The 25,254-nt window shown below is 33.4% G+C and overlaps 1 protein-coding gene across 1 annotated transcript in view; it reads left to right on the top strand.

The window, feature by feature from the left end:
• The first annotated feature begins 1,323 nt into the window (after positions 1–1,323).
• Positions 1,324–25,254, top strand: part of LOC118205813 (terminal nucleotidyltransferase 5C) — a 109,624-nt gene continuing 85,693 nt past the window's right edge. Inside the window, exon 1 of the mRNA XM_085811232.1 lies at positions 1,324–1,482. Within this exon, the coding sequence (XP_085667358.1) occupies positions 1,420–1,482 (63 nt within the window). The 5' untranslated portion in view covers positions 1,324–1,419. The remainder of the gene's footprint in view (positions 1,483–25,254) is intronic.

Here is a 25,254-nt window from a genome sequence, read left to right as displayed (position 1 = left end):
ATTTCTAATTTGGGCTTCCACATGCCCTTATTCGAGTGGATGATTACGTTTTTCAAAATTTGATATCTCTAGGTACCGTTGGGTTTTCGCAGGGTTCTAATATCTGGGGACAAGAATCTGAAAAGTGAAACGCCGTTTATAGTGAATCAAAGCAAAATGCCATGCTCCTTTACGCTTAAAAATAATCCGGTTTATCCAAATAACTTAAAAAAATCTGAGAGTGTATATAAAAGTCTGATAAAATAACGTTTTTTTTTTTTTTTTTTTTTTTTTTTTTTTCTATTACCTTTATTTATTAAATATAATGTTCTTACTTCAATCACAAAATTCAGTTCAAGAACAATATCGCAAAATAATTTTAAATTGAGCATATCTTTAGAATTTCCGATACACAGCCTCGCGCGCTGGGAATAAAAATGTTTTTTCTGTACAACGTTGACATGGCTCGCTTTGAAATCCTTGAGTTTTTTAATCAAAAATTCATTAAATTCAAAATAAGAAATCGATAATAAACTAAATTTAAAATTTGGCTTCCAGATGCCCCTATTCGCAGTAGGATTACGTCATTTACGTCATTCAATATTGGATGGCTCTATGTAGCCTTGTTTTATCACAATGGGAGAAACATATATACATTGATGCAAATTCTTCATTATTTAATTTCTTTAAATATAATACAGGACGTTAATATTTGGTGGCAACAGTTTGAAAAGTGAAACGGACATTCAGTTTCGACGAAAAATCGGAAAACGAAAACAATAGTCCTTTAGAAACAAAGCCCCTTAGACTATATATATATATATATATATATATATATATATATATATATATATAAAAGTCTAGTGTGCGAGACTGTGTATCGAAAATTCTAAAGATATGCTCATTTTAAAATTATTTTGGGATATTGCTGTTGAATTGAATTTTATGGTTTACGTGCGAAGAACATATTTAATAAATAAAGGGTAACACACAAAACGTTAAGAAACGTCCCTTTAGGTGTAATATAAAATCTGAACACCTTCAGATTGTATTTTTTTTAATTGAGAATTTAATTCGCTGAGCGTTAAATCACTGTCAGTCACTAACCGATTTAAAAGTAAAATAAAAACGAACGCGCACAGCCGAGGGTGTGAAAAAAAAACGTACTTTCGACACATGATCTCTTTCGAACAGCGGATGTTTTGAATGTGATGTGACGTCATAGAACAATTCGTTTGCGCACGTGGTTTCCAAGACAACAAGACAGGCGCCGCGTGAGACATTGCGTCATCGATCGCAGCGCCTCCTACCCACCAGCGCTCCATCAGCGTTGTACCATCGGCTTGCGGAATTCCTTTTGACGCGGAACGCCCAGTGTTCCCCCCTGTGTTACTTTTGACGCGCGTTCGCAACTCATTAATCGACTTTCAACTTGAAACCATGATCGTCTGCGGCAAGGACCTAAGAACCGACATCGACCTCAACCAGCTGCCTCTCGTGCAGGTAAATTGTTCTTTTGTTTCTAACCAAAAATTCGAAAAACGTTCTAACATATGGACCGCGAGAAAGCAAGCGTAAGAAGTGTTAATTGTGTGTGACCTTATTCCGCTTTGGTAAGTTCGATGATATTTCTCCAAACAGCCTTGACTTGGAATTCTTTGGCTCGTCCATATGCCGAAGATGCAGAGTGGCGAGTTTTGTAGCTGTTTTTCGAACTAACTCATTCCATCTCGTATACTAAAAAAAGCTGCTCTTGTAGGCGGCAGCGAAGTTTGTATCTATTTATTAGTTTTTTTTTTTTTTTTTTCCCTCGGGAAATTCCAGGCTGTGGAGGTCGGTTTTGTAAGAAAATACTTTTCTTCGTTGAAGTTTCGCTGCATCGAAAGAATTCGTCCTCGTTTTGTAATAAGTTTCGACACTCGCAGGCGATGCGTGTCCTACACGGACTGCTATTCGTGGCTTGAAATTGCCCGAGTTGAGGAATACGATTACTTTTTGTCGCCAAAGTCGTTTGGAAAAGTTTTTTTTCTTATTTATTCTTCGTCGTCTTCGGCTCAAAATGCACTGACCTCGTTTCGGGCAGATTTTCAACGCTTTGTGGCGCATTCAGCTTCATGTGTATGGCTCAACTAAGTGAAGATTCTAATGCATCTTCTTTTTTCATTAAATTCCTACTATTAGTTCATACTTTTCGTATATCTTGTTCAAATTTTCAATCGTTAATAAAATACTTTTTATTCATCCACTCAAGTTCAAGTACATTTTTTTAAACTTGTAGTGGATGGCACTCTATGTTAATACAGTTTTTTCACATATTAAAGCCAATTCCTACTTATTGATTCATGTTTATCGGAACTAAACATAGGCTGCTTTTATTAACTATGAGACTTACAAATAATGACCATTCATTAGGAACTCTCACGTACTGTAAAAATTAATTTTATAAAAACTTGTAAATAACAGTATACGATGACTGTGACAAACGTTGTCATATTTAACAAAAATAAGTGGCAACAGTAAGACAGAGTTCTAAAGATTTTTAAAGTGTATGGAATTGAAGAATTATACAGTTGGACGTAATGTCCCATTATGAAGTGAAAATTCTCCCCCTCCTTATTACTTTAGTGGTGATTCTCTATCTAAATACATAATGAGGAGTAAAAACAGTGCCATTAAAAACTTATTCAAAATACGTGAAGTAAAATGGAAGTTGTGTAAAGTTAAATTTATTCTTTTCGGATTATAGAAAACAATGTATGAAAATGTATGAAATGAATGTATTAAGTGGGTGAATTATGTATAAATGTATTAAATGGATGGATTATTTATGAAGGTATTAAAAGTGTGGATATTCGAAACGTGTTATTCATTTAAATATCATAAGTGAAAATAAAGTTTTGGAATAGATTTTCAGGTCTCTTGTACTGAACGCCAGAAACTTAAGCTCAAAACTTTTTTTCGTGTTAAAGAAAACAATGTATGAGAAGAATTTCACTAGGAAAAAAATCTTTAAGGTTTCAGATTTTAAATTACTTCCAAAGGGGCGTTTTTCTGTTTAACATTTTGTGTGTTACTTTTATTTATTAAATATTATGTTCTTCCCACTTTACCATAGAATTCAGTTCAAGAACTATATCGCAAAATAATTTTAAATTGAGCATATCTTTAGAATTTCCGATACAGTCTCGCGCACTGGGGATAAAAATGTTTTTTTCTGTACAACGTTGCGAGGGCTCGCTTTGAAATCCTTCACTTTGTTGTTAAAAAATTCATTAAAGTTTTACAAAATATGAAATCGATAATAAATCAAATTTCAAATTTGGGCTTCCAGGTGCCCATACTCGCATGGGATTACGTCATTCAAAATTGGATGGCTCTGTGTACCCTTGTTTTATCACAATGCGAGAAATATACATTGATGCATATTCTTCATTATTTAATTTCTTCAAATATAATACAGGGCGATAATATTGTTTGGCAACCGTTTGAAAAGTGAAATGGACATTCAGAGTGATTCGACGCAAAAGTGCGAAACGAAAACAAAAGTCCCCCATTGACAAAAAGCCTCTTTGAACTAAAAATATTTGAAATGAATGTATTAAATGTATGGATTGTATATAAATGCATAAAATGTATGGAATATGTATGTATTAAATATCTCTAGATTCGAAACGTGTTATTTATTTAAATACCATAAGTGAAAACATTGAACGCTAGAAAACCTGAAACTTTCTTTGGTACTTAAGAAAACAGTGTATGAAATTATATGAAATAAATGTATTAGATGTATGGGTTACGTATAAATGAATTACATTTATGTCATATTTATGTATTAAATGTCTGTAGATTCGAAATATATTATTCATACCAATATTGAAAATCTTTTTTTGCAACTGATTTTCGGTTCTCACATTTTGAACGTGAGAAATCTGAACTCCAAACCCAAACTCACGGCTCCGAAGCAATTTTATAAGATACATTGAAATAGCGTATTTGTTGCAGTTTTGAAAAGATGAAATTTATGTTCGCGACTACTGTTGAGAAAAAATAATAGAATGAATAGGTTAATGCTTTGTCACTGATTGCTTGTGCATCTATCTGGTCGCGTAGCTAAAATACTGTGCTAGCTTTTTTCCTTTTTGGCACAGTCAATAAATTTATCTTGGCGCTAAAGCACTGCAGCTGGCAAATTAAATTTACTAATTGTACCGGTTAAAGTTGAAAATAATTTATGTAGTGGTTAACACCATTCTACCTGAAATATACATCAGTCAAACATTTAATGTTTAACTGTCAATACGTCTGAATTACAAAATACAGCCAATAGTATTTCCTTGCATAAGCAAGATTTCGAATATAAATTTATAACCAATAAATTTAAATTTTTAGCCCAAAGAGCTATTAATTTCGTTTTAGCATTTTGCGTTGAATCGCTATAAACGGCGTTATCACTTTTCAAATTGTTGCCACCAAATATTATCGCCCTGTGTTATATTTAAAGAAGTTAAATAATGAAGAATCTGCATAAATGTATGTATGTTTCTCGGATTGTGATATAACGGCGGTATCTGGAGCCATCCAATTTGGAAATAACGTAGCCGAATATGGGCATCTGGAAGCCCTAATTTGGAATTTCTTTTATCATCTATGCCATATTTTGTAACACTTTAACGAATTTTTGATTAACAAACTCAACGATTTCAACGCGAGCTTATGGCAACACTGTACGGAAATAAAATATTTTTATCTCTAGCGCGCCAGACTGTGAATCGGAAATTCTAAAGATACGCTCTTTTTAAAATTATTTTGTGATATTGCCGTTAAATTGAATTTTATGGTTAAAGTGCGAAAAAATGGTATTTAATCAATAAAGGTATCGTGCAAAACGTTAAAAAAAGGCCCCTGTGGACGTAATTTAAAATCTGAATCCTTTCAAGATATTTTTTCTTTATATATATATATATATATACATTCCATAAGTATGTAATTACTTATCCTTACTGCTTGGAAGGACTTTGGACCTTCTTTTATTAATTCTTAAGTTTGATAGGGAGGGATGCGAAAGTACTTTTAGGGCCTTAAAAACGGATATATATATGAGTCCTTTTTTCTCTCGTTAGATATGACGCTGAGTTTAACTTCTATTAATGTTTTCACAACAGGTTGCATTGAAGACGCCGGTTAAGGTTATCATTCGGATATTGTTATCCAACTGTCGAGCCTCGAATGCTTGCATACCAAAACGTGGAAAATACTTCGAATATTGTAATCAACAATTCCGTTAAGAGGATCAAAATATTAGACTAATTTTTTTGAAACGAAGGCTCCAGATAAAGTGAAGGTAGATTAAAACTGCCACATGACAGATAAAGTGGCAAAGTAAAGCCTATTAGCTTGGTTTTCATTTTATTTAAACAATTAAAATTAACTAAACAAAGAAAAAAAATCCGAAGACTTTCAGATTTTAAATTACGTCCAAAGGGGCGCTTTTTTAACATTTTGTCTGTTACCTTTATTTATTAAATATCATGTTCTTCGCACTTAAATCATAAAATTCAGTTCAACAGCAATATCGCAAAATAATTTTAAAATGAGCGTATCTTTAGAATTTCCGATACGCAGTCTCACGCGCTGGAGATGAAAAAAAAGAAAAAAAAAAAAATATTTCCCGTACAGTGTTGCCATTGTTCGCTTTGAAATCGTCGAGTTTGTCAATCAAAAATTCGTCAAAGTGTTGCAAAATAGGAAATCTATAATAAAGTAAATTCCAAATTTCGGCTTTCGGATGCCTATCCGTACGTTATTCAAAATTAGATGGCTCTAGGTGCCGTCGTTTTTTTTATTACAATGCGAGAAACATGCATACATTTATGCAGATTCTTTATTATTCAGTTTCTTTAAATATAATACAGGGCTCTAATATTTGGTGGCAACAGTTTGAAAGTGAATCGACATTTAAGGTTTCTTGGCAAAATGCCAAAACGAAATTAACAACCCTTATGGGCTAACACCCTTTTTTGCTAAAAAGCAAATTTATTTTGGCTTAGGTTTTGATTAATTCAAGCAATTTCGAGAGCGGCGAAACACCGGTCCGTCTTCTCCAGGGGGCCCATCAGCGATCGAGCAGTGAAAAATCGCTGAATGCTGGTAATTCAACCTGGGTTTGATTTCAGGCGAACGGGCTGGCTGCAAGGGCGTTGTCGTGATTTTCTTATGTCTAACGTAGATATCAGTCGATTCCCTTACAAAGTTTTCCACGAATGCATCCGCCCGTGTAGGTTGAGATCTCTCGTGTGCTTTATTGCAGTGGAATAAAGCAAACCAAATTAAACCAAAATCCTCATCTGCAAAAGCGAAATTTTAAATTCTGCAGGAATTTCTCTCTTTTTTTCTTTGCTTCTAGGGGGGATTTATTAAGTTCGTCTTTTTGCCTTGTTTTAAAATTTTTATTGGCATGTTCTCTTTTAACGAGGCATGCCTTCCAAAATAGGGGTGTAGCATCGATCAAGTAATTTCTAGAAACGTTATGAACCGTTCATTGCTATTTTGAAGGATAGTTTTTCTCATCGTTTAATGTTATCAAAACGGAACCGCATATAATTTCCGTTTTCAAAATTATTGATAATAGCTGAGTATAGTTTTTGACGTACAGTACGCAGAATAAAAGAACAGTTCTACATCTCCCTTTCTAGTGGGCCGATTGGCGAAATTCAAATTGCTTTTTCTGTCTCGAACTCGCAATGAGTCTCAGTCCAAACAGGATTCATGTAATGATGAACTTTTCTCACACACTATCGGTTCTATACGCACGTAGGCTCATGCCTTGAGAGAATACGTTTATTCTCGTAACATCCACGGCTAACTTTAGATAATATGATGAGCTTGGCTACAAGGAACTTTATTCAAATTATGCCTAGATATTAAATTTTGTAAATTTGGTGCGGAGAAATTCAAAAATGTATCTTGGCGCGTTTTACAGTTTGCTTCGATAATAGTTCACTTGGCGAACTTCTTAATAATTTTCCTTTCCCTTTTTAAATTGCGCATGAGCCGGAAAAAATGTTAATCGTTCATATTTTCAAATAATTTTAAGAAAGTGCATAAACCATATTTGACGTTATTATAGCTTATAACAAATATGCCAAATTTCAGAACGTTTTAATATATAAATTTACGTATATCTTCGGAAATTTTGAATAAAAAAATTCTAATTTTTTGCAAGTGTGTTTAGAAATACATCTACTTTAAGATGCTGTTAAAGATTTTATATGATGTAGTTCAAAAATGTTTCCAAAATGTTATAAACAATATTTAAAAATACAGATTTTAAAAATAAAATATGTGCAAATTATGTTTGGATTAATCCTAAATTTCGAGTTATGGAAGAAGGCATCAAGTAAGTTTAATAAAAAAGAGATATTAATAAATATATATCAAATTCAATTAACATCGAGGAGCTAACATTTTGAGAGCTAATTTCTTAAAAATTACTTGTGCGATGTTTACAGAACTTGGCAGTTTGACATAATTTGAGTCGTAAAATCGAAATATTTTCCGACGCTGAGAAATTTGTTAACATTTCATTAACTTTCTTGATAACTTTCACACATTTGCATGTATTGGTGGTTCAAGGATGTTTCTTTTTCGCGCATTTGGAGTTTGCCGGCATCTGAAATTAGAATTTTTTTTTATTCTTATGTAACTGAGAAACCTCGGGTATGCTTAAGTTTCCGGTCAAACTTCCACCTTCTGATGTAGGGTATAAAATATATCACAGCTTGCTTGAAAATTTAGTTCTATATCGTAGAGGGAAAAAGTATCTGAGCAATACAAATTTATGCGATAATTTTATTGTAAATGGTGTAAATTAAATTCTTACGTAACTAGTTCAAATTGGCTTATGTAATAAATAAAAAGTAACTATAGTTAATCTTGTTTGTAATGCCGAGAAATAAATTTACACGAATTTCCAAAGGAGTGAAAGTACTTTAACAACCAGCTAAAATGCTAAAACTTGTCTTCAAATACTCAAAAGGAAAGAAAGAGAAAATGCAATTAGAACGTTCTGATTACTCTTATCAGTTCCCCTTTTTTGTATTATAAATTTATTATTTTGAAATGTGTTGAAAACAGAATGAGTTGACTTTAGTAATGCTTGATAGAATTGTAAATTTAAGAAATAATGGCTTCCCTTATCGTGGAATAGGAAAAATTTTAAGATTAAATTTATCAGCTGTTTATCATGTGATAACTAAATATAAATCAACTGAGAGTATCGAAGGTAGAAAGAGCCAAAAGTTTTTACAGCAAGAGAAAGCAGAATGATTGAAAAGTCAATAAAAAATACCTTTTTAACCTCTTTGTACGAAGTAAAACCGAAGCATTATAATCGCGAAAAATTTCGGGTATCATATTTCATGGAAAATATCCAGTTTGACCTCTATCGAATGCAATTTAAGGATGGTTTTGCGTGACAGAATAAAGGACTCTTTTTCTCCAAACGGGAAATTATAAAACTGATTTAAAATGGATTCAGAAGAGAGTTTTGTTTTTCCTGGCTTTTGTACTTGCGTATGTATGTATCTCGCATAACTCAAACAAGTAGCCTCAGAACGTTGAAATTTTGTATATTGGGCTGCTATAGGATGTAGTTTGGCGCCTCCTATTTTGTTTGCAGTCGACTACACCCAAGTATATAAATATATATATATCCAATTTGTTACTCGGCTCAGCGAGCTCAGTTTCTATGCTCTTATATGTGTGTAAATTGCGCATATTTTGTTTTCAAAATATTTGATTCAAATTGTGTTCTTATCTTCCGATTAAGGTTTTTATGCGTTTAGCTAACTTGCATGCAATATTTGTGGAATTATCAACAATTTAAATGTTAAGCGCGGCTAAGCCTAATTTTTTACCACAGCAGCCATATTTGTTTACATTTGAAACTCGGCAGAAATATAAAGAAACTAAGCTTCGCAAAAACAAAGATAACGCTTTCTTTTATTATAGTGAATTAATTTGAGTTTTTATGTATTTTTGCCTTGTCGAGAAGTGAATTAATTGAATGAAAAATACTGTATCGTCTGTACCGTGTATCTTTTAGTGGGTAGTGATTTCACAAGACACACTCTTTTACTCTACATGCTACTTTATTGTATGTACAAAATATATCATCACTCGCATGCACACTTAATATATCTACAGCTATTCTCATTAGTCATTTTCTTATTACTGCGCGCGCTTCGATGCTTGGCGCTGTGCCAGCCTTAAGTCCGATTATGATATACCACATCGATAGTTCTCGATATACCACAGTCTGTGAAAAACTTTTTTTTTTTGGGGGGGGGGGTCTTAATATCTTCTGTATATCGTTTTAGATTTATTATAGTATTTGAATAGAACATGTGTCAACGATCGGATAATTTTTCAGGTGATCTAATTTTTGCGCGTTCTAAGTTATAAAATGAATGAGATGTAACGCTTTTAAATGAACCTAGCGCCAGAGTGTCGCTGTGGTAAATGGTGAATTTTAAAAGAGTGCATTTATTCTGTTGTGGTTTATGCGCTATCGACGAAGTCGATTTAATTCAATCTGATGAAGTTTACATGAAATGCAATAAAAAATGCGTGTAATTTAATATTCCGTGCAAGGAAGTCATGAAGTGTACATATCAGATGTTTTTGTAGTGTAGAACTATCCAATGACATTTCATCTTGTTCAGATGTTTGTGTTACAGAGATGTTTGTGTTTACGCCTCAAACAGTAAAGAAACTACCTACATAAAATCGTATATAAAGACAGCAAAGCAAGGGAAAAAAAAAAAAAAAAAACCTTATTAAAGTATGCTTAAGTGTAACTAAACCTAAGGAAAGCCATGATCTTACAAAAGAATATATAAATAAGCTTTTAGAATTTACATAAAAGATTATTTTCACTGTATATCTGCCCTTACTGCCTTCGTAAGCACCTTTAACGCTCCTGATTCTCGCTCCTGATTCTCTTGGCCCTTTATGCGATCTTAATAAAGTCATGAACTAGCTACATCTTCACAAATGCCCTGCCCTAACTCCTATTCCGAGCCCACCAGCGGCCTAGCGGTAAACTCTCTGAACACTGGTAGTTCGGTCCGAGGTTCGAATTTCGCGAACGGACTGGCTGCATTTGCGTTTCCGCATGTGTAACGTGTATACGAGTCGGTTTCCCTTGGAAATTCCATCATGAAGGCATGTTTTCCTTAGGCAGATAGCCCTCGAGGCTTTGTAATCTCATAAAAAGAAACCAATCGTTCTATTTCGGTTTGCAAGCACTACTGAGTGGCAAGAAACGCTCTGAGTTTATAGATATTTTCTCATTAGCCCTCAAAAAGCGTTGGCTCAGAAGGGCTATTAATTTCGTTTTGGAATTTTGCGTTGATTCCTTGTAAATGTCCGAATTACATTTCAAACAAGTTGCCACCCAATATTATCGCCCTGTGTTATACATAAAGGAATTAAATAATGAAGAATCTGCATGTATGTTGTATGTATAAAACAACGGTACCTAGAGCCATCCAATTTTGAATGACTTATTTGAATGACAATTTTGAATCCTCCTCCGAATATGGGCATCTGGAAGCCCAAATTTGAAATTTGTTTTATTATCGATTTCGTAAAATTTTAATAAATTTTTGATTAACGAACTCGACCATTTCAAAGCGAACAGTAGCAACACTGTTAATCTTTTTTTTAATTTAGACTTAATAAATGTCTGCAGGGCGGACATCATACTGCAAGGGCTTGTTCCCGGTCAGTAGTCCTCCTTAGCAGTGTAAAAGTAAAAAAAAAAAAAAGGGTAGCAACACTGTACGAAAAAAGATTAACACTTTTATCTGCAACGCGCGAGACTGTATCGGAAAATCTAAAGATATGCTCATTTTAAAATTATTTTGCGATATTTATAATATATATAATTTTATTGTTATATATAATATGATTTTGATACAATTTTATGGTTTAACTACGAAGAATATATTATATTTAATAAAGGTAACACACAAGCTGTTATTAAAAACGCCCCTATAGCAGCAAAATATAATCTGAAAACTTTCGGTTTTTAGTCCAAAGCGGCAGTGTTCCTGAGGGACTATTGTTTTCGTTTTGCGATTTTGCGTCGAATCACTGTGAATGTCCGTTTCACTTTTCAAACTGTTGCCACCCAATATTATCGACCTGTATTATATTTGAAGAATTTAAATAATGAAGAATCTGCATCAATGTATGTAAGTTTCTCGCATTGTGATAAGACAACGGTATCGCCATCGAATTTTGAATGACGTAATTCTGCTGCGAATGCGGCCATCTGGAAGCCCAAATTTGAAATCTGGTATTTGTTTTACTATCGATTTCATATTTTGTTAAACGTAACGAATTTTCGATGAACAAATTCAAGGATTTCAAAGCGAGTCATGGCGACGTTGTACAGAAAAAAACATTTTTATCTTTAACGCGCGAGACTCTGTATCGGAAATTCTAAAGATGGGCTCAATTTAAAACTATTTTGCGATATTGCTGTTGAACTAAATCTTATGGTTTAAGTGCGAAGAACGTGATATTTAAAAAATAAAGGTAAGAGACAAAGTGTTAAAAAAAAAAAAAGAGGCCCCTTTTCGACGTAATTTAAAATCTGAAACCTTTCATATTTAAATATTTTTGTATTTTATTTGTTTTTCAGTTGTTTTTTTTCACTGATGAAAGTAAATTTTGCTTGTTTGGATCCGATGGCAACAAAAGTGTTTGGAGAAAAAATAAAACTGCTCGAAATCCTAAAAATGTATATCCAGCTGATGGTGGGAGCATTTTGGTATGGGTTTAGTATGAGTTTGGGGCATGGAACTGGTCATTTGACTATAATTTAGGGAATTTTAAATGCGAGAAAATGCGTAGAAATATTGCGAGCTAATTTATTGCAAAGCTTGTCAAAATTGGGTATTAAAGACGACTTCTGGCTGCGACGAGACGATTTCCCTAAATATACAGCTAGGGCTACAAACAAATTCCTCTTGCATAAAGTTCCCCAAAGACCTCCTCCAACCCATTCACCTGATCTGAACCCGACTGAGAATTGGTGGTGTTTTTTGGATCATGAAGCTAGAAAACAAATTTTCAAATAAAATGAATTCAAAAATATTCTTTTGAAAACATATCGTCGGATCTAACCTAAAAATTAATAGAATTAATAACAAGAAGACGACAGGTTTTATAGGCAATAGTGGACTTTTATGAAACATTAAATTTTATTTTAAATACTGGTTTCATTGAAGTTTTATTTATCATTGTTTACTTCAAATACTTTTTGTCCTTGAATATTTGTATGTCTCGATATTTGTATGTTATGGGTAACAACAAAAACTCTATTTTTTTATTTATTACGTAAGTTTTGTGAACTAGTTTTATGCATGAATTTGATTTGCACCATATGCAATAAAATACTGTGTCAATTTGTATCGTTCAAATTCTTTCTTCCTTCACTGTACGGAAGTTATTCCAGAAGTATATAATTTAATAAAAATGGATAAAAAATAGGAAAATCTGAAGAGTTTCAGATTTTAAATTACGTTCAAAGGGGTGTTTTCTTAACATTTGTGTTGCCTTTATTTATTAAATACCATGGTCTTCGCACTTAAACCATAAAATTCAGTTCAAGAGCAATATCGTAAAATAATTTTAAATTGAGCCTATGTTTAGAATTTCTGATACAGTCTCGGGAGCTGGAGATAAAAATGTTTTTTCCGGTACAACATTGCCGTTGCCCACTTTCAAATCGTTGAGTTTGTTAATCAAAAATTCGTTAAAGTTTCAGAAAATATGAAATCGGTAATAAACCAAATTCCAAATTTGCGCTTCCACATGCACTTTTTCGCAGTAAGATGACGTCATTCAAAGTCAAATGGCTCTAGGTAGCGTTGTTTTATCCCAATGCGAGAAACAATACATACATTTATGCAGATTCTTCATTATTTAATTTCTTCAAATATGACACAGGGCGATAATATTGGGTGGCAACAGTTTGAAAAGTGAACCGACGGTTATATAGAACCAACGAAAGTGCCAAAAGAAAATTAATAGTCCTTCAAGGCAAATTGCCCTTTATCTCTAGCGCGCAAGACTGTGCATCGGAAATTCTAAAGATAGGTTGATTTCAAAATTATTTTGCGATATTGCTGTTGAACTGAATTTATGGTTTAGGTGCGAAGAACGGGATATTTAATAATAAATAAAGGCAACATACAAACAGTTAAAATAACACCCCTTTGGGAGTGATGTAAAATCTAAACTTTCAGATTTGTTTTTCTTATTTACTTTCTGCATCTAAGAAGGCAGTATTTTGAACGGCTCCGCGCTGTTGAAAACTAAATATTCATCAAATCAATTATAATTCATTTCAATCAAATCTTATTGTAATTCATCCTTATGGAATAATAGCCGATGCTAAATATATTTTTCAGCTTAATGCTGATTAACTTCTAAACTTCACAATTCCGTCCGAGTGCTGAACGCATCAGTAACGCATATTTTCACTTGCCGCTTTGTTCCAGTTCGATTGTTCTGCTCTCGAATTTTTGGACTAGTTTATGATATTCCAGGAACCCCGCTTCTTCCAAATCAGCCGTTCCGATACATTAGCTCAAAACAAACTCGCCTGAATTGAAAACAAATAGACAAAAGAATCAGGGTGAGTTTCGACATCAAAAGTGCATATGAGTATTACTGAAGACTGTAGCCGTTAGGTATTTACCAAATAAAAATTTTCGAAGTGAAGCTCCATTAATCCACTTTACCTTAGAGCGGGGGTCTCCAAGCTACGGCCCGAATCTGGCCCGCGAGTACTAATAATCTGCCCCGAGAGGAGTTTCTTTAAAATAATTTAGTAAAATTCAGAGTAACAATTCTGTAATTCTTCTCTATTAACCATGGCAAAAATACGATTCACAGTCATACAATTTTCAGTCTGTGATGCCATACGGAAACCGCATAGAAAAATAAGCTGATTCTCTCTCATCATATCAGCAACAATGGCAGGCAGTTTTGACTGATTTTCGTCTTTCTAATCAAATGATCGTAGGCAGTTTTGACTGATTTTCGTCTTTCTAATCAAATGATCGTAGGCAGTTTTGACTGATTTTCGTCTTTCTAATCAAATGATCGTAGGCAGTTTTGACTGAATTTTCATCTTTCGAATCAAATAATTGTTACATCGATCATTTGATTAGAAAGATGAAAGTTCCATCGCTAAAGTTCCAAAGCTAAAGTTCCATCGAGTTTTTCACCTATATTCAGTTTTAGTCGAATAAATGTTGCCAAAAAATACCATAATTGATCAGAAATCAATAATACGAATAAAGAAACAAACACAGATTCTTCTTTATATATATAAAGATTTTGTAAAACTCAAAAATTTTTGATTAACGCTCTACGATTTGAAAGCGAGCAGTAGCAACGCCCAAACTGTTGCAACTCGAAAAAATGAGCGCGAAAATTAGTGTTTTCAGAGTTTTTAATTAATATTTCGGTTGATTAAAGTCGTACGAAGATGGAAATAGTCGGAGTGGTTTCCCACGAATTTTTCGAATCGGGTATAATGTAGTTAATGTTTGGCAGTTTTATTTTTATTTCGTCGTAAAATTTAGAAATTTTTTTATTAACCAACTCTAGTATTTGAAAGCGATCACTGGCAACAACTTTCGAAATAAAGCAAGTTTTTCATCTCCATCCTGCGAGACTATTTTCATTCGGAAAAACATGAGGCCGAAAATTATCGTTTTTTCGAGTTTTTAATTATGACTTTTTTTTGAAAAAGTGCACATCTACCTTTTCCTGAACTCATAAAAGAATTGTAGAAAGTTTGGTGACGATAGCTATAGTAGTGATTGCGTTATTAGAGGACAGACTTTATTTAGATATGCAGATAGCAGCCAATTCAGAAATGCATTGCCTTCATGCACGTTCTTTATAAAACATACTGTGAGCATTATACAACCATTTCTAAATTTACGATCACTGAAATGCAGTTACATTTTATATAAAAAATCTCATGTGGACACGCATGATTTTCTCATACATCCTATTAAATTGCAATTATTTTTACCTCACTTTATTTTAAACTTAATTCCTCGAATTTCATTAGAGATATAGTTCTCATTCAATCAATTCAGTTCTCACTTCGGGGCAAGGCAAAAATACGTGAAAACTCAAAAAATCTTCAAACAAAACACGAGTTTAAAATTGTAAATAAATGGCGGCTTCGTTAGGCTCAGCACACTTAAACAACTTATAAATTGTTGATATTTCTACAACTATTGCATGAAGATTACCTGCATGCAGATTAAAGCAAAATATGCGCAATTTATCAACATATAAGAATGAAAGAGAGCTTACTAAAAAAATGAGTATATGTATATATTTATTTATATACTTTTGGTGCGACCGACTGCAGCCAAAAAGGGAAGTGTACAACTGCGTATTGTAGCAGTCCCATATATAGAAAATTTCAGCGTTCTGAGGCTATTCGTTGAGTTATGCAAGATACCTACGTACTCGCAAACGCCGTGAAAAATTCTCTTCAGAATTCATTTAAAATCAGTTTTATAATTTTTTTTTTTTTTTTTTTTGGAGGAAAAAAGTCCTTTATGCAGTTCTTACGTACAGATGTTACGCAAAAACATCGTTAAATTGCATTGGAATGCGATCAAAATGGATATTTTCGTTGAAGTAAGATAGCGGAAATTTTTTCGGGATTACAATAAATCCTTTTTACTTCGTACACGAAAGTAAAAATGGGCTCACTGAGCCGAGTAACAGAGTGGGTGTATGTATATTTATATACTTTTAGTGCGACTGATTTCAAACAAAAAGGGAGGTGTACAACTACTTATTATAGCAGTTCCATATATAGAAAATTTCTAAGTTTCTGAGGGTACTCGTTTTTGAGTTATGCGAAAAAATTTCTTCTTGATCCATTTCAAATCAGTTTTATAGTTCATTTATGGGAAAAGAGAGTCCTTTATTCTGTGTCACGGAAAAAACGTCTTTAAATTGCATTCGATAGCGGTCAAAATGGATATTTTGTTTAAAATATGGGTAACTAGAATTTTTCGTGATTACAATATTTCCTTTACTTCATACAAGGAAGTTACAATATAATCTTTACGGCAAAAAAAGAGTCCAAGATATTTGATTTTAAAATTTGCAGTTTTTGATGTCATGCGTTGAAGGATTGATTAAGTTAAAATAATTCGAGGAATTTAAATGAAGTGCAGAAAAAAATACGTATAATTTAATAAGCATACAAGAAAGTTGTGTCATATCCACCTCCAGGTGTTTTAGTTCAAAGGGGCTTTGTCCCTGGGGGACTATAGTTTTCGTTTTGCGATTATGCGTCGAATCACTCTTAATGTCCATGTCGCTTCACTTTTGAAACTGCTTCCACGAAATATTATCGCAATGTATTATACTTAAAGACATTAAGTAATTAAGAATCTGCATGAATGTGTGTATGTTTCTCGCATTGTGATAAAACAACGGTACCTATAGCCATCCAATTTTGAATAACATAATTCTTCACCGAACGTGGGCATCTGGAAGAACTAATTTGGAATATGTTTTTATTATCGATTGCATATTTAGTAACACTTCAACGAATTTTTAATTAACATATTCAACGATTTCAAAGCGAGCAATGGCAACACTGTGCGAAAAAAGAATTTTAACCTCCAACGCGTGAGACTGTATATCGGAAATTCTAAAAGTATGCTCAATTTAAAATTATTTTGCGATATTGTGCGTGAACTGAATTTTATGGTTTAAATGGGGAGAACATGATATTTAATAAAGCCAACACACAAAAGGTTTAAAAAAAGCCTCTCTGGACGTAATTTAAAATCTGAATTGTTTCAGATTTTTTTTTAACTTTTGTGTCTTTTAGAAAGGTTACCATCTTTATATGTGTGGTGTGAAATTTTTGTAATGGATTTAATACGCAACGGGGATATTCTGGTGTGAAATTTTTGTAATGGATTTAATACGCAACGGCATATTCGTACGTAAATTCTGGTATTCCCAACAGAAAAGTATGAGAATATTTATGCGCAAGGACAAGCACGGTAAAGGATGATATCGCACAGTGAAGCGTTTTCATGTGCCGAGAATAATACCCCGAGTTGTGTTAAGTTCACATATCTGTTACTGTGATAAATTTCGTGTTTAATATTGACTCAAAAATAAATTTCCTTCTATCGTTTCTTTCGGGCTCATTGAACCGACAATTAAAATGTTTTCGCAAAAAGTTAACTATTTGTCCTTCAGGTAGTTCAGTGTTTTCAATTGCAGTTTTTTCCCCCACTTTATTTTCGCATTATCCTATTCTTTTTTTTATGAACAGATAACTTTAAAAATACCGACCCTTTAATAACTTTATTTTTCTTTCTTTAGTAACTTTATTTTACAAACATTCTTTCTTAACGATTTGACGAGAAACTTTATTTGGCGACGTCTGGCATTTCTAACCAGACAGGGAAGCTCGACCTCTAACTCGTATTATTAAATTCACATGGTTATTATCTTCGGACCAATTAACAAATTTAGTTTTGGGAGGTGGAGAATGTGTTTTACGTATACTTTTAGACCTTTTAAAGTTTTTATCTTTACCCCCTTTATATATTTTTTAATAGACAGCATACAGCATAATCGTAATACAAATCAATGCACATAAATAACTTAGAGATAACAATAGTACCGTTTGGAGATACATGCGTACACGTACTGATGCGTACACGAGTTGACTTCCTTGTACGGAATACTAAATTATACTCATTTTTTCCTGCTATTCATTTAAACTTATTGCCTCGAATTTTATTAGAAATAGTATATTTCTCATTCAATGAATTCATTTCTCACTTCGCGACAAGGCAGAAATGCAATGAGTTTTTACTCAAAATATCGATATAAAAATTGAAAGATATAGAAAAACATAAAACACTAAATACAGTTAAAAATGTTTTTAAAAACTACAATTAAAATTAGAGTTTCTACGCAAAAACAAGCAATTCGACCGCGGGCAAGAAAGCAGATTTTTCGGTGCACAAAACTGAAAGTTTACTCTTGGTCCCACACGGCAAAGCGACACTGAAGGCGTAGAAACTGACTTTATTTGTTGTAGACGCTGAGTCAATATATGGGATAATTTGATAACTTAAATGCAAATTCCAGAATGGATTAAGCATAATTTAATTCGCAATAATAAATGAAAAGTTACTTTGCCGTTGCTTAGTTTATCTAGACTGGCAATAAATCATCTACTCTGCTAAGTTTCAAATGTAAACAAATATGGCCGCTATTGTAAAAAAAAAAAAAAAAAAGAAAAAGCTTTGTCGCACTTAAACAACTTTTAAATTGTTGATAATTCTGCCACTATAACGTGTAGGTTAACTAAAGGCATAAAAAAACTTCACCGGAAGATAAGAACAACATAAGTCATTCCTTTTAAAGCAAAAAAATACAGAATTTACTAACATATTGGATTTACCAACAATTTCATAACAAAGAAACTGAGCTCATTGGAGTCGAATAAGAGTAGATATATGTATACATATATTTATATACTTTTGGTGTCGCCGTTTGCAACCAAAATGGGAGGTGCATATCTATGTTATAGCAGTCCCACGTACAAAGTTTTAACGTTCTCAGGCTATTCGGTCGAGTTATGCAAAATACATTACTTTCTTAGGCAAAGTACAGTGCTTTGCCCAAGGTACATTTCTTTTGCAAAGCAAGCCACCTAGTAAATAGCTACCACTATTTATAATTTCGGAACATACTTTTAAGAACTGTACTATATTGCATACTAATATGTAAAATATAATCTAGTACTAATATGTAAATAAATATACAAATAGTGATCGCATATTAAATATGCAAATAGTGATCACGTGGAAGATGCATGTCGCGTCACGGTCTGGGGTCGTAATTTCGAACACCTCTTTGATAACAATCGTTGTCTTTTTATGTTGTTTTTTACTTTGTTTTTGCTGTACTCCGAATAATAAACATGTTCTCACAGCCCGTTCGTGTCGGGAATTTGGAGTACAAAACAAAGGAAAAAACAACAAACGGACAACGATCATCATCAAAGAAGGTGCTCGAAATTACAGCATCCGTGATGCAGATCTTCCATGCGCCGGAGAAGTGAAGCCTGCATCACGGCCCGGGGCTTGGCTGTTTTAGTGGTTAACATTATAAGTGGTGTTAGTGGTAATGAAATTAGGATGGTATTTCGAAATTAGGATAACATCATAAGTGGTGTTATCCTAATTTCGAATACCTTTAATGACGATCGTTGTTTTTGTTCTTATTCGCAGGTTTCTGCTGTACTAAATAAAACGTGTCTTGTGTCACTGTTTCTGTCCTTCCTTTTTTTGCGTTTTGTATCGTCACTACCGCGCCAGGAACGCGTTTCCGACCATGCATTCCTATGTGATTTCCCATAGTCTCCTAAAAGTTTGTCACCGCTGTACTGATACAGCCTGTACGTACACGGAAATGAAAATTTTTTATGCTATGTTCAACGCTGCCCAGCCAGGGTAGTGGTCATTGACGTAAACGCCACAAGTATCTTCACTTTTTCAAGAAACGTGTCTAACTGTAGTCTCGCCCTGGCAGATGTTATCCACTAAAACAGCCAAGCCGTGTCACGAGTGTGGCCAATGGATCAGACGGGGAGTGCCGTTTCTAAGAATCGGATTTCGAATATCGGAGAAGTCATGGATGTTCTTAAACGTAAAATCTCTAGCCTGCAAAGGGGCATTCTAAATCATCTCGAGAGATTTGCGGTAGGTAAGTGGGAAACTGTTTAGCCACATGTCCGGTTGTTTTCCCTTAGAATTTCGTCCGGGACGCATAATTCACAGTGCACATCACTATCGCCACTGAAGGAGGAGTTTAAAAAAGTGGACCAATCAGCTTCTACTGCTCTTGTTCGTCCAAAGACGCTTTGTTCCTGAAGGACTATTGTTTTCGTTTTGCGATTTTGGCGTCGGAACCCTATAAACGGCGTATCACTTTTCAAATGGTTGCCACCCAATACTGTCGCCCTGTATTATATTTGAAGAAATTAAATAATGAATAATCTGCACAAATGTATGTATCTTTCTCGCATTGGGGTCAAACAACGGTACTTAGAGCCATCCAAGTTTGAATAACATATTCCTACTGCGAGTATGGGCATCTGAAAGCCCTAATTTGAAATTTGAAACTTTTTTTAGTAACGATTTCATATTTTGTAAAACTCTAAACTCTTTTGATGAACAAATTCAAGGATTTCAAAGCGAGCAAAGGCAACGTTGTGCAGAAATTTTTTTTTTTTTTCATCTCCAGCCCGCGAGACTCTGTATCGGAAATTCTAAAGATAGGCTCATTTTAAAATTATTTTGTGATATTGCTGTTGAACTGAATTTTATGGTTTAAGTGCGAAGAACATGATATTTAATAAATAAAGGTAACACACAAAACGTTTAAAAAAAAAGTCCCTTTGGACGTAATTTAAAATTTGAAAGCTTTCAGATTTTTTTGACGCTGAATCTTTGAAACTGTACATATGAACGCATGTTGTTGTTTACGTTTTATTTTGCATTTGTTTCGAAGTTATAATTTAAGGCCATATAAATGCTGCTATCATTTGAATAGAAAACCTCATAACTGGTTTAATTTTGTAAGTTTGTTTAATCGTCAGCATATTACTTTCGCGAAACTTAACACATACTGATATTCGTATTAATGTTCATAGCACATTATAGCTCCTCAGATCGAGATAATGGCTAAATCTACAATTAGCCTCGAATACGATGCGTTTACTAACACTTGTGGATTAAGAGAATTCAACTGCATAATTTTTTTATCGAGCGGAGAATGTGGAAGTATTACAATGAATCAAGTCTTTTCTCATCTCAATATTTGATTTTGAAAGTGTAAGATTGAAAATATGCGAAGACTTCTACTATTTACATAAATGATTAATTTTCAGGAGAAATCCAGGATGCTTTAATTAGTTTGCACAGGAAATTGCGTGGCAAAACATTTCAACCATCTTGCTTGCGCGGTAAAGGTCATGTGAAATGAAAGAAATATTAGCCTTTGGTCCGTTATAAATGCCACTGACTCGGTGGCGTTACAGATGTGCACTTGCGAAATATGCGGGACGGATAGAAGTTTAGTTTTTAGCAAGTCCTGACCATATCTGTTATGCTTATTTGGATGCTCAGGTTATAAGGTATTTCTACCACCTTCCTGGTATGCCTTCGTGGTGTGGTGGTCTGCACGCTGGGCTCGTATTCCAGGTGTCCGTGGTTCGATCCCGGCGAAGGCGTTGCTCATTTTTCAATCTCTCTTGCTTAAAAAAAAAAAAAAAAAAAAAAAATACTAATGTCTCTACAAGGTGTAGATTTGGCCTCAATCTTTACGTCGTAGACCAGAGAACGTTTCGATAAAGAAAGATTTTGAATATTCGTGGTTATAAAATTCATTTGTTGTGAGGTCTTTGTTAAATATGAGGCTTCAGTTCATTGTCCTATCAAAGTTGAGAGAACTGACATTCTGTTTTCCCACCGTCGTGCAATCCTGTTATTATTATTTTTTAATTGTAAAGCACGAGGAGCTACGTCGTCATCCGTTTAAAAGGACAATTTGTGTGACTAAGTTACACATGTTTAGATTCCCAGGATATGGAATTTATCTATCTCTCCAATCCTGAAATGTGCTTATCAGCTGACAGATAGCTAGAAAAGTGAGGGAAAATGTTGATATGCCATCTCAAAGCAACGCTTCTGGATTTTTCGATTGATTTTAACACGCAAAATATTCCCATCATAATTTCTATCCAATGACGTTGTTGTGATTGATGTTTCTTTTTTACCCAAGTTTCGTACCTGTTCACGATCTTTTTATAGAAATTATTTGCTGCAGGCAGATTAGACATGCTACTTTTAAATCTTTTCTGATTTTGCTGTTGAATTTTATGTGGCGTAATTGCGAACAAGGCGATGCTTTATAATAAAACTTAAAAAAACTCTCCTCAAAAAAAAAAAAAAAAAAAAAAAAAAAAAAAATTATGGTTTTAAATTACGTCTAAAGCAGCGTTTTTTTAACATTTCGTGTGTTACCTTTATCATGTTCTTCGCACTCTAAACTATAAAATTCAGTTAAACGGCACTATGGCAAAATAATTTTAAATCGTGCTGATCTTTAAATTTTCCGATATCTTTAGGATCGATAATAAAACAAATTTCAAATTTGAGCTTCCTTATTCGTTGTAAGATTACGTCATTCAAAATTGGATGACTCTAGGTGTACCGTCGTTTTATCACAGTGCGAGAAACATTTATGCAGATTCTTCATTATTTAATTTCTTCAAATATAATACAGGGCGATAATATTGGGTGGCAACAGTTTGAAAAGTGAAACGGACCTTCAGAATGATTCGATGCAAAACGAAAACAATAGTCCCTCAGGGAAAAAGCCCCCTTGCACTAATAAAAATACCAAGAATGTATTAAAAAATTCTGAAAGCTTTCAGGTTTTATATTACGCTCGAAGGGGCTTTCTAACGTTTTGTGTGTTACCTTTATTAAATATCATGTTTTTCGCACTTAAACCTTAAAATGCAATTCAACAGCAATATCGCAAAATATTTTTAAAATGAGCTTATCTTTACAATTTCCGATACACAGTGTCACTCGCAGGAGATAAAAATACTTTTTTTTTTTTTTTTTTTGCCTTCTCTAGTACAGTGTTGTCATTGCTCACTTTGAAATCGTTGATTTTGTTAATAAAAAATTTGTTAGTGTAACAAAATATGAAATCGATATTAAAACAAATTTCAAATTTGGGCTTCCAGAAGCCCACATTCGCAGTAGGATTACGTCATTCAAAATTCGATGGCGATACCGTTGTTTTATCACAATGCGAGAAACATACATACATTGATGCAGATTCTTCATTATTTAATTTCTTCAAATATAATACAGGGCGATAATATTGGGTGGCAACCATTTGAAAAGTGAAACGGACATTCAGAGTGATTCGTCGCAAAACGAAAACAATAGTCCCTCAGGGACAAAGTTCTTTTGAACTAAAAACCGAAAGTTTTCAGATTTTATATTGCTGCCATAGGGGCGTTTTTAATAACAGCTTGTGTGTTTGTTACCTTCATTAAATATAATGTATTCCTCACACATAAACCATAAAATTGTATCAAAATCTCATTATAACCATAAAATTATATATATTATAAATTAGCAAAATAATTTTAAAGTGAGCATATATTTAGAATTTCCGATATGCAGTGTGGAGCACTGAAAATATTTTTTTTCTCGTACTGTTTTGCCATTGCTGGCTTTAAAATAGTTGAGTTAATCAAAAATTCGGTGAAGTGTTACAACATATGAAATCGATAATAAAACAAATTCCAAATAAGGCTTTCAGATGCCCATATTCGGTATAGGATTACGTTATTTGAAATTGGATGGCTCTAGGTACCGTCGTTTTATGCCAACAGAGAAACAAACATACATTTATTCAGATTCTTCCATTATTTAATTTCTTGAAATAAAATACATGGCGATTATATTTGGGGGGGAGGGCAACAATTTGAAAAGTGAAACGGGCATTTAAAATTTTCGACGCAAAATGCCAAAACGATATCAATAGCCCTTCTGAGCTAACAGGTTACCAGGAGCACGTTCAAAAGTAGATGTGTAACCTGCAGTGCCCAGCGGAAACTTTGAAAAAAAAAAAAAAAAAAAAAAAAAAAACTAGTAAATCCTCTGTGTGACGTTAAAATCTGAATCCCTTCAGATTTTTTTTTATTTGTTTTATTTTCGAATTTCAGTATAGCAAAGCTGTGACGCGAAATCTTCCAAACATGTTGACGGAAGTAAGCTTATTTGTTTTACGAAGCCCTTCTTGGAAACAGCCTTGCCAACTAAGGCTGGTGGAATATTTCTTGTTTACGGAATTAACTTACCGAATAAAACTAGTTTTTCTTAGTTTTTTTTCGCCATTTGCGTTGAGTTTTTTATTGGCATATGTTAATAAAATTTACAGGCTTCTGCTCATAATTCCAGAACGTCTGAAAGGTGCACGTGCTTAAACAACTTCTGCTTTTTAAAGCTTAGTAATATATATTTTTCATGCAGTTTTGCTGTTATTGAAGCAGTTTGATTCTACAGAGGTGTTCACACATTTTTGTAATGATTTTGATTTTTTTCATGAATTTAAATATTTTAAAATGCAAACGTGTCTGCCATCCAGTTGAAATAAGGTGTATTTATCGTCTGCACCGTCAAAAATATTCTTTTCTTTAAAATGTCGCTGAAAAATAAACAGTGGATCGAAATCTATATTTTTGGGCCGTCCGAAGAGAAATGCTCTTATTCAATTACTAAAAAAAGATGTGAAAACATGTTTTTTAGTATTTCTGTACGTGAAATAAAGGACATAATATGAAAGAAAAGAAACTTCAAAGTTTACATCTGACTGGGAGACAGGTAAAAAAATGGATATCCAACAAAGGTACGCAGGGCTCTTATTACATCTAAAACCGCGTCTCATGTTTAAACTAAAATCTATCCCCCCCTAAAGAGCTATTAAAAATGTTTAAATATCTCTGTAGGAACTGTGAACAAAATTATAAAATCTGGTTTAAAGCCATTCGAAACACAAAATGTTTCTTGTCGTAAGAGTAATTGCAGACTGCTGTATGAAAATTATTTGGCAGGTGAAAAATGGAAATATATAGCTACAATGGATAAGGCTTGGATATACTTATATAACTGCATTTGAAAAAGATCGATTTAACACCGAAAAAGAGGAGAAAAAGACCTAATATGATGGTTCAGAAAAAAACAAGGAAAGTTTTTTTTAAACTTTTGTGTTTATTACTAAATTCTCGTATAACGGAAAACTGAAAATAAGGAAAGTAGACAAAAATATCAAACTTAATTCAGATCTCTATCATAAATTTCGCTTTCAATGCATCCCACCAAAGTCCCCTCATTTGTCTCCTCTGGATTTACTGTGCATACGGGATTTTAAAACAAGCTCTTTATAAGCGGCTTCCTCAAACACTGGAAGAAAAGAACCTTTACTTTGGAAATCAAGATGTAGTATGATAGTTCAACAAAAGGGCTATCAAACTGAATATATAAGAAAATTCTAAGGTTTGTTTATATATAAATATTCGCAAAATCG

This window comes from Stegodyphus dumicola, chromosome 2, assembly GCF_044657685.1.
Source record: "Stegodyphus dumicola isolate Sdum_Otavi_A_Nest chromosome 2, ASM4465768v1".
Classification (NCBI taxonomy): domain Eukaryota; kingdom Metazoa; phylum Arthropoda; class Arachnida; order Araneae; family Eresidae; genus Stegodyphus; species Stegodyphus dumicola.
The sequence above is the reverse complement of the archived record's forward strand: the minus strand, read 5'-3'. Positions and strand labels throughout refer to the sequence as shown.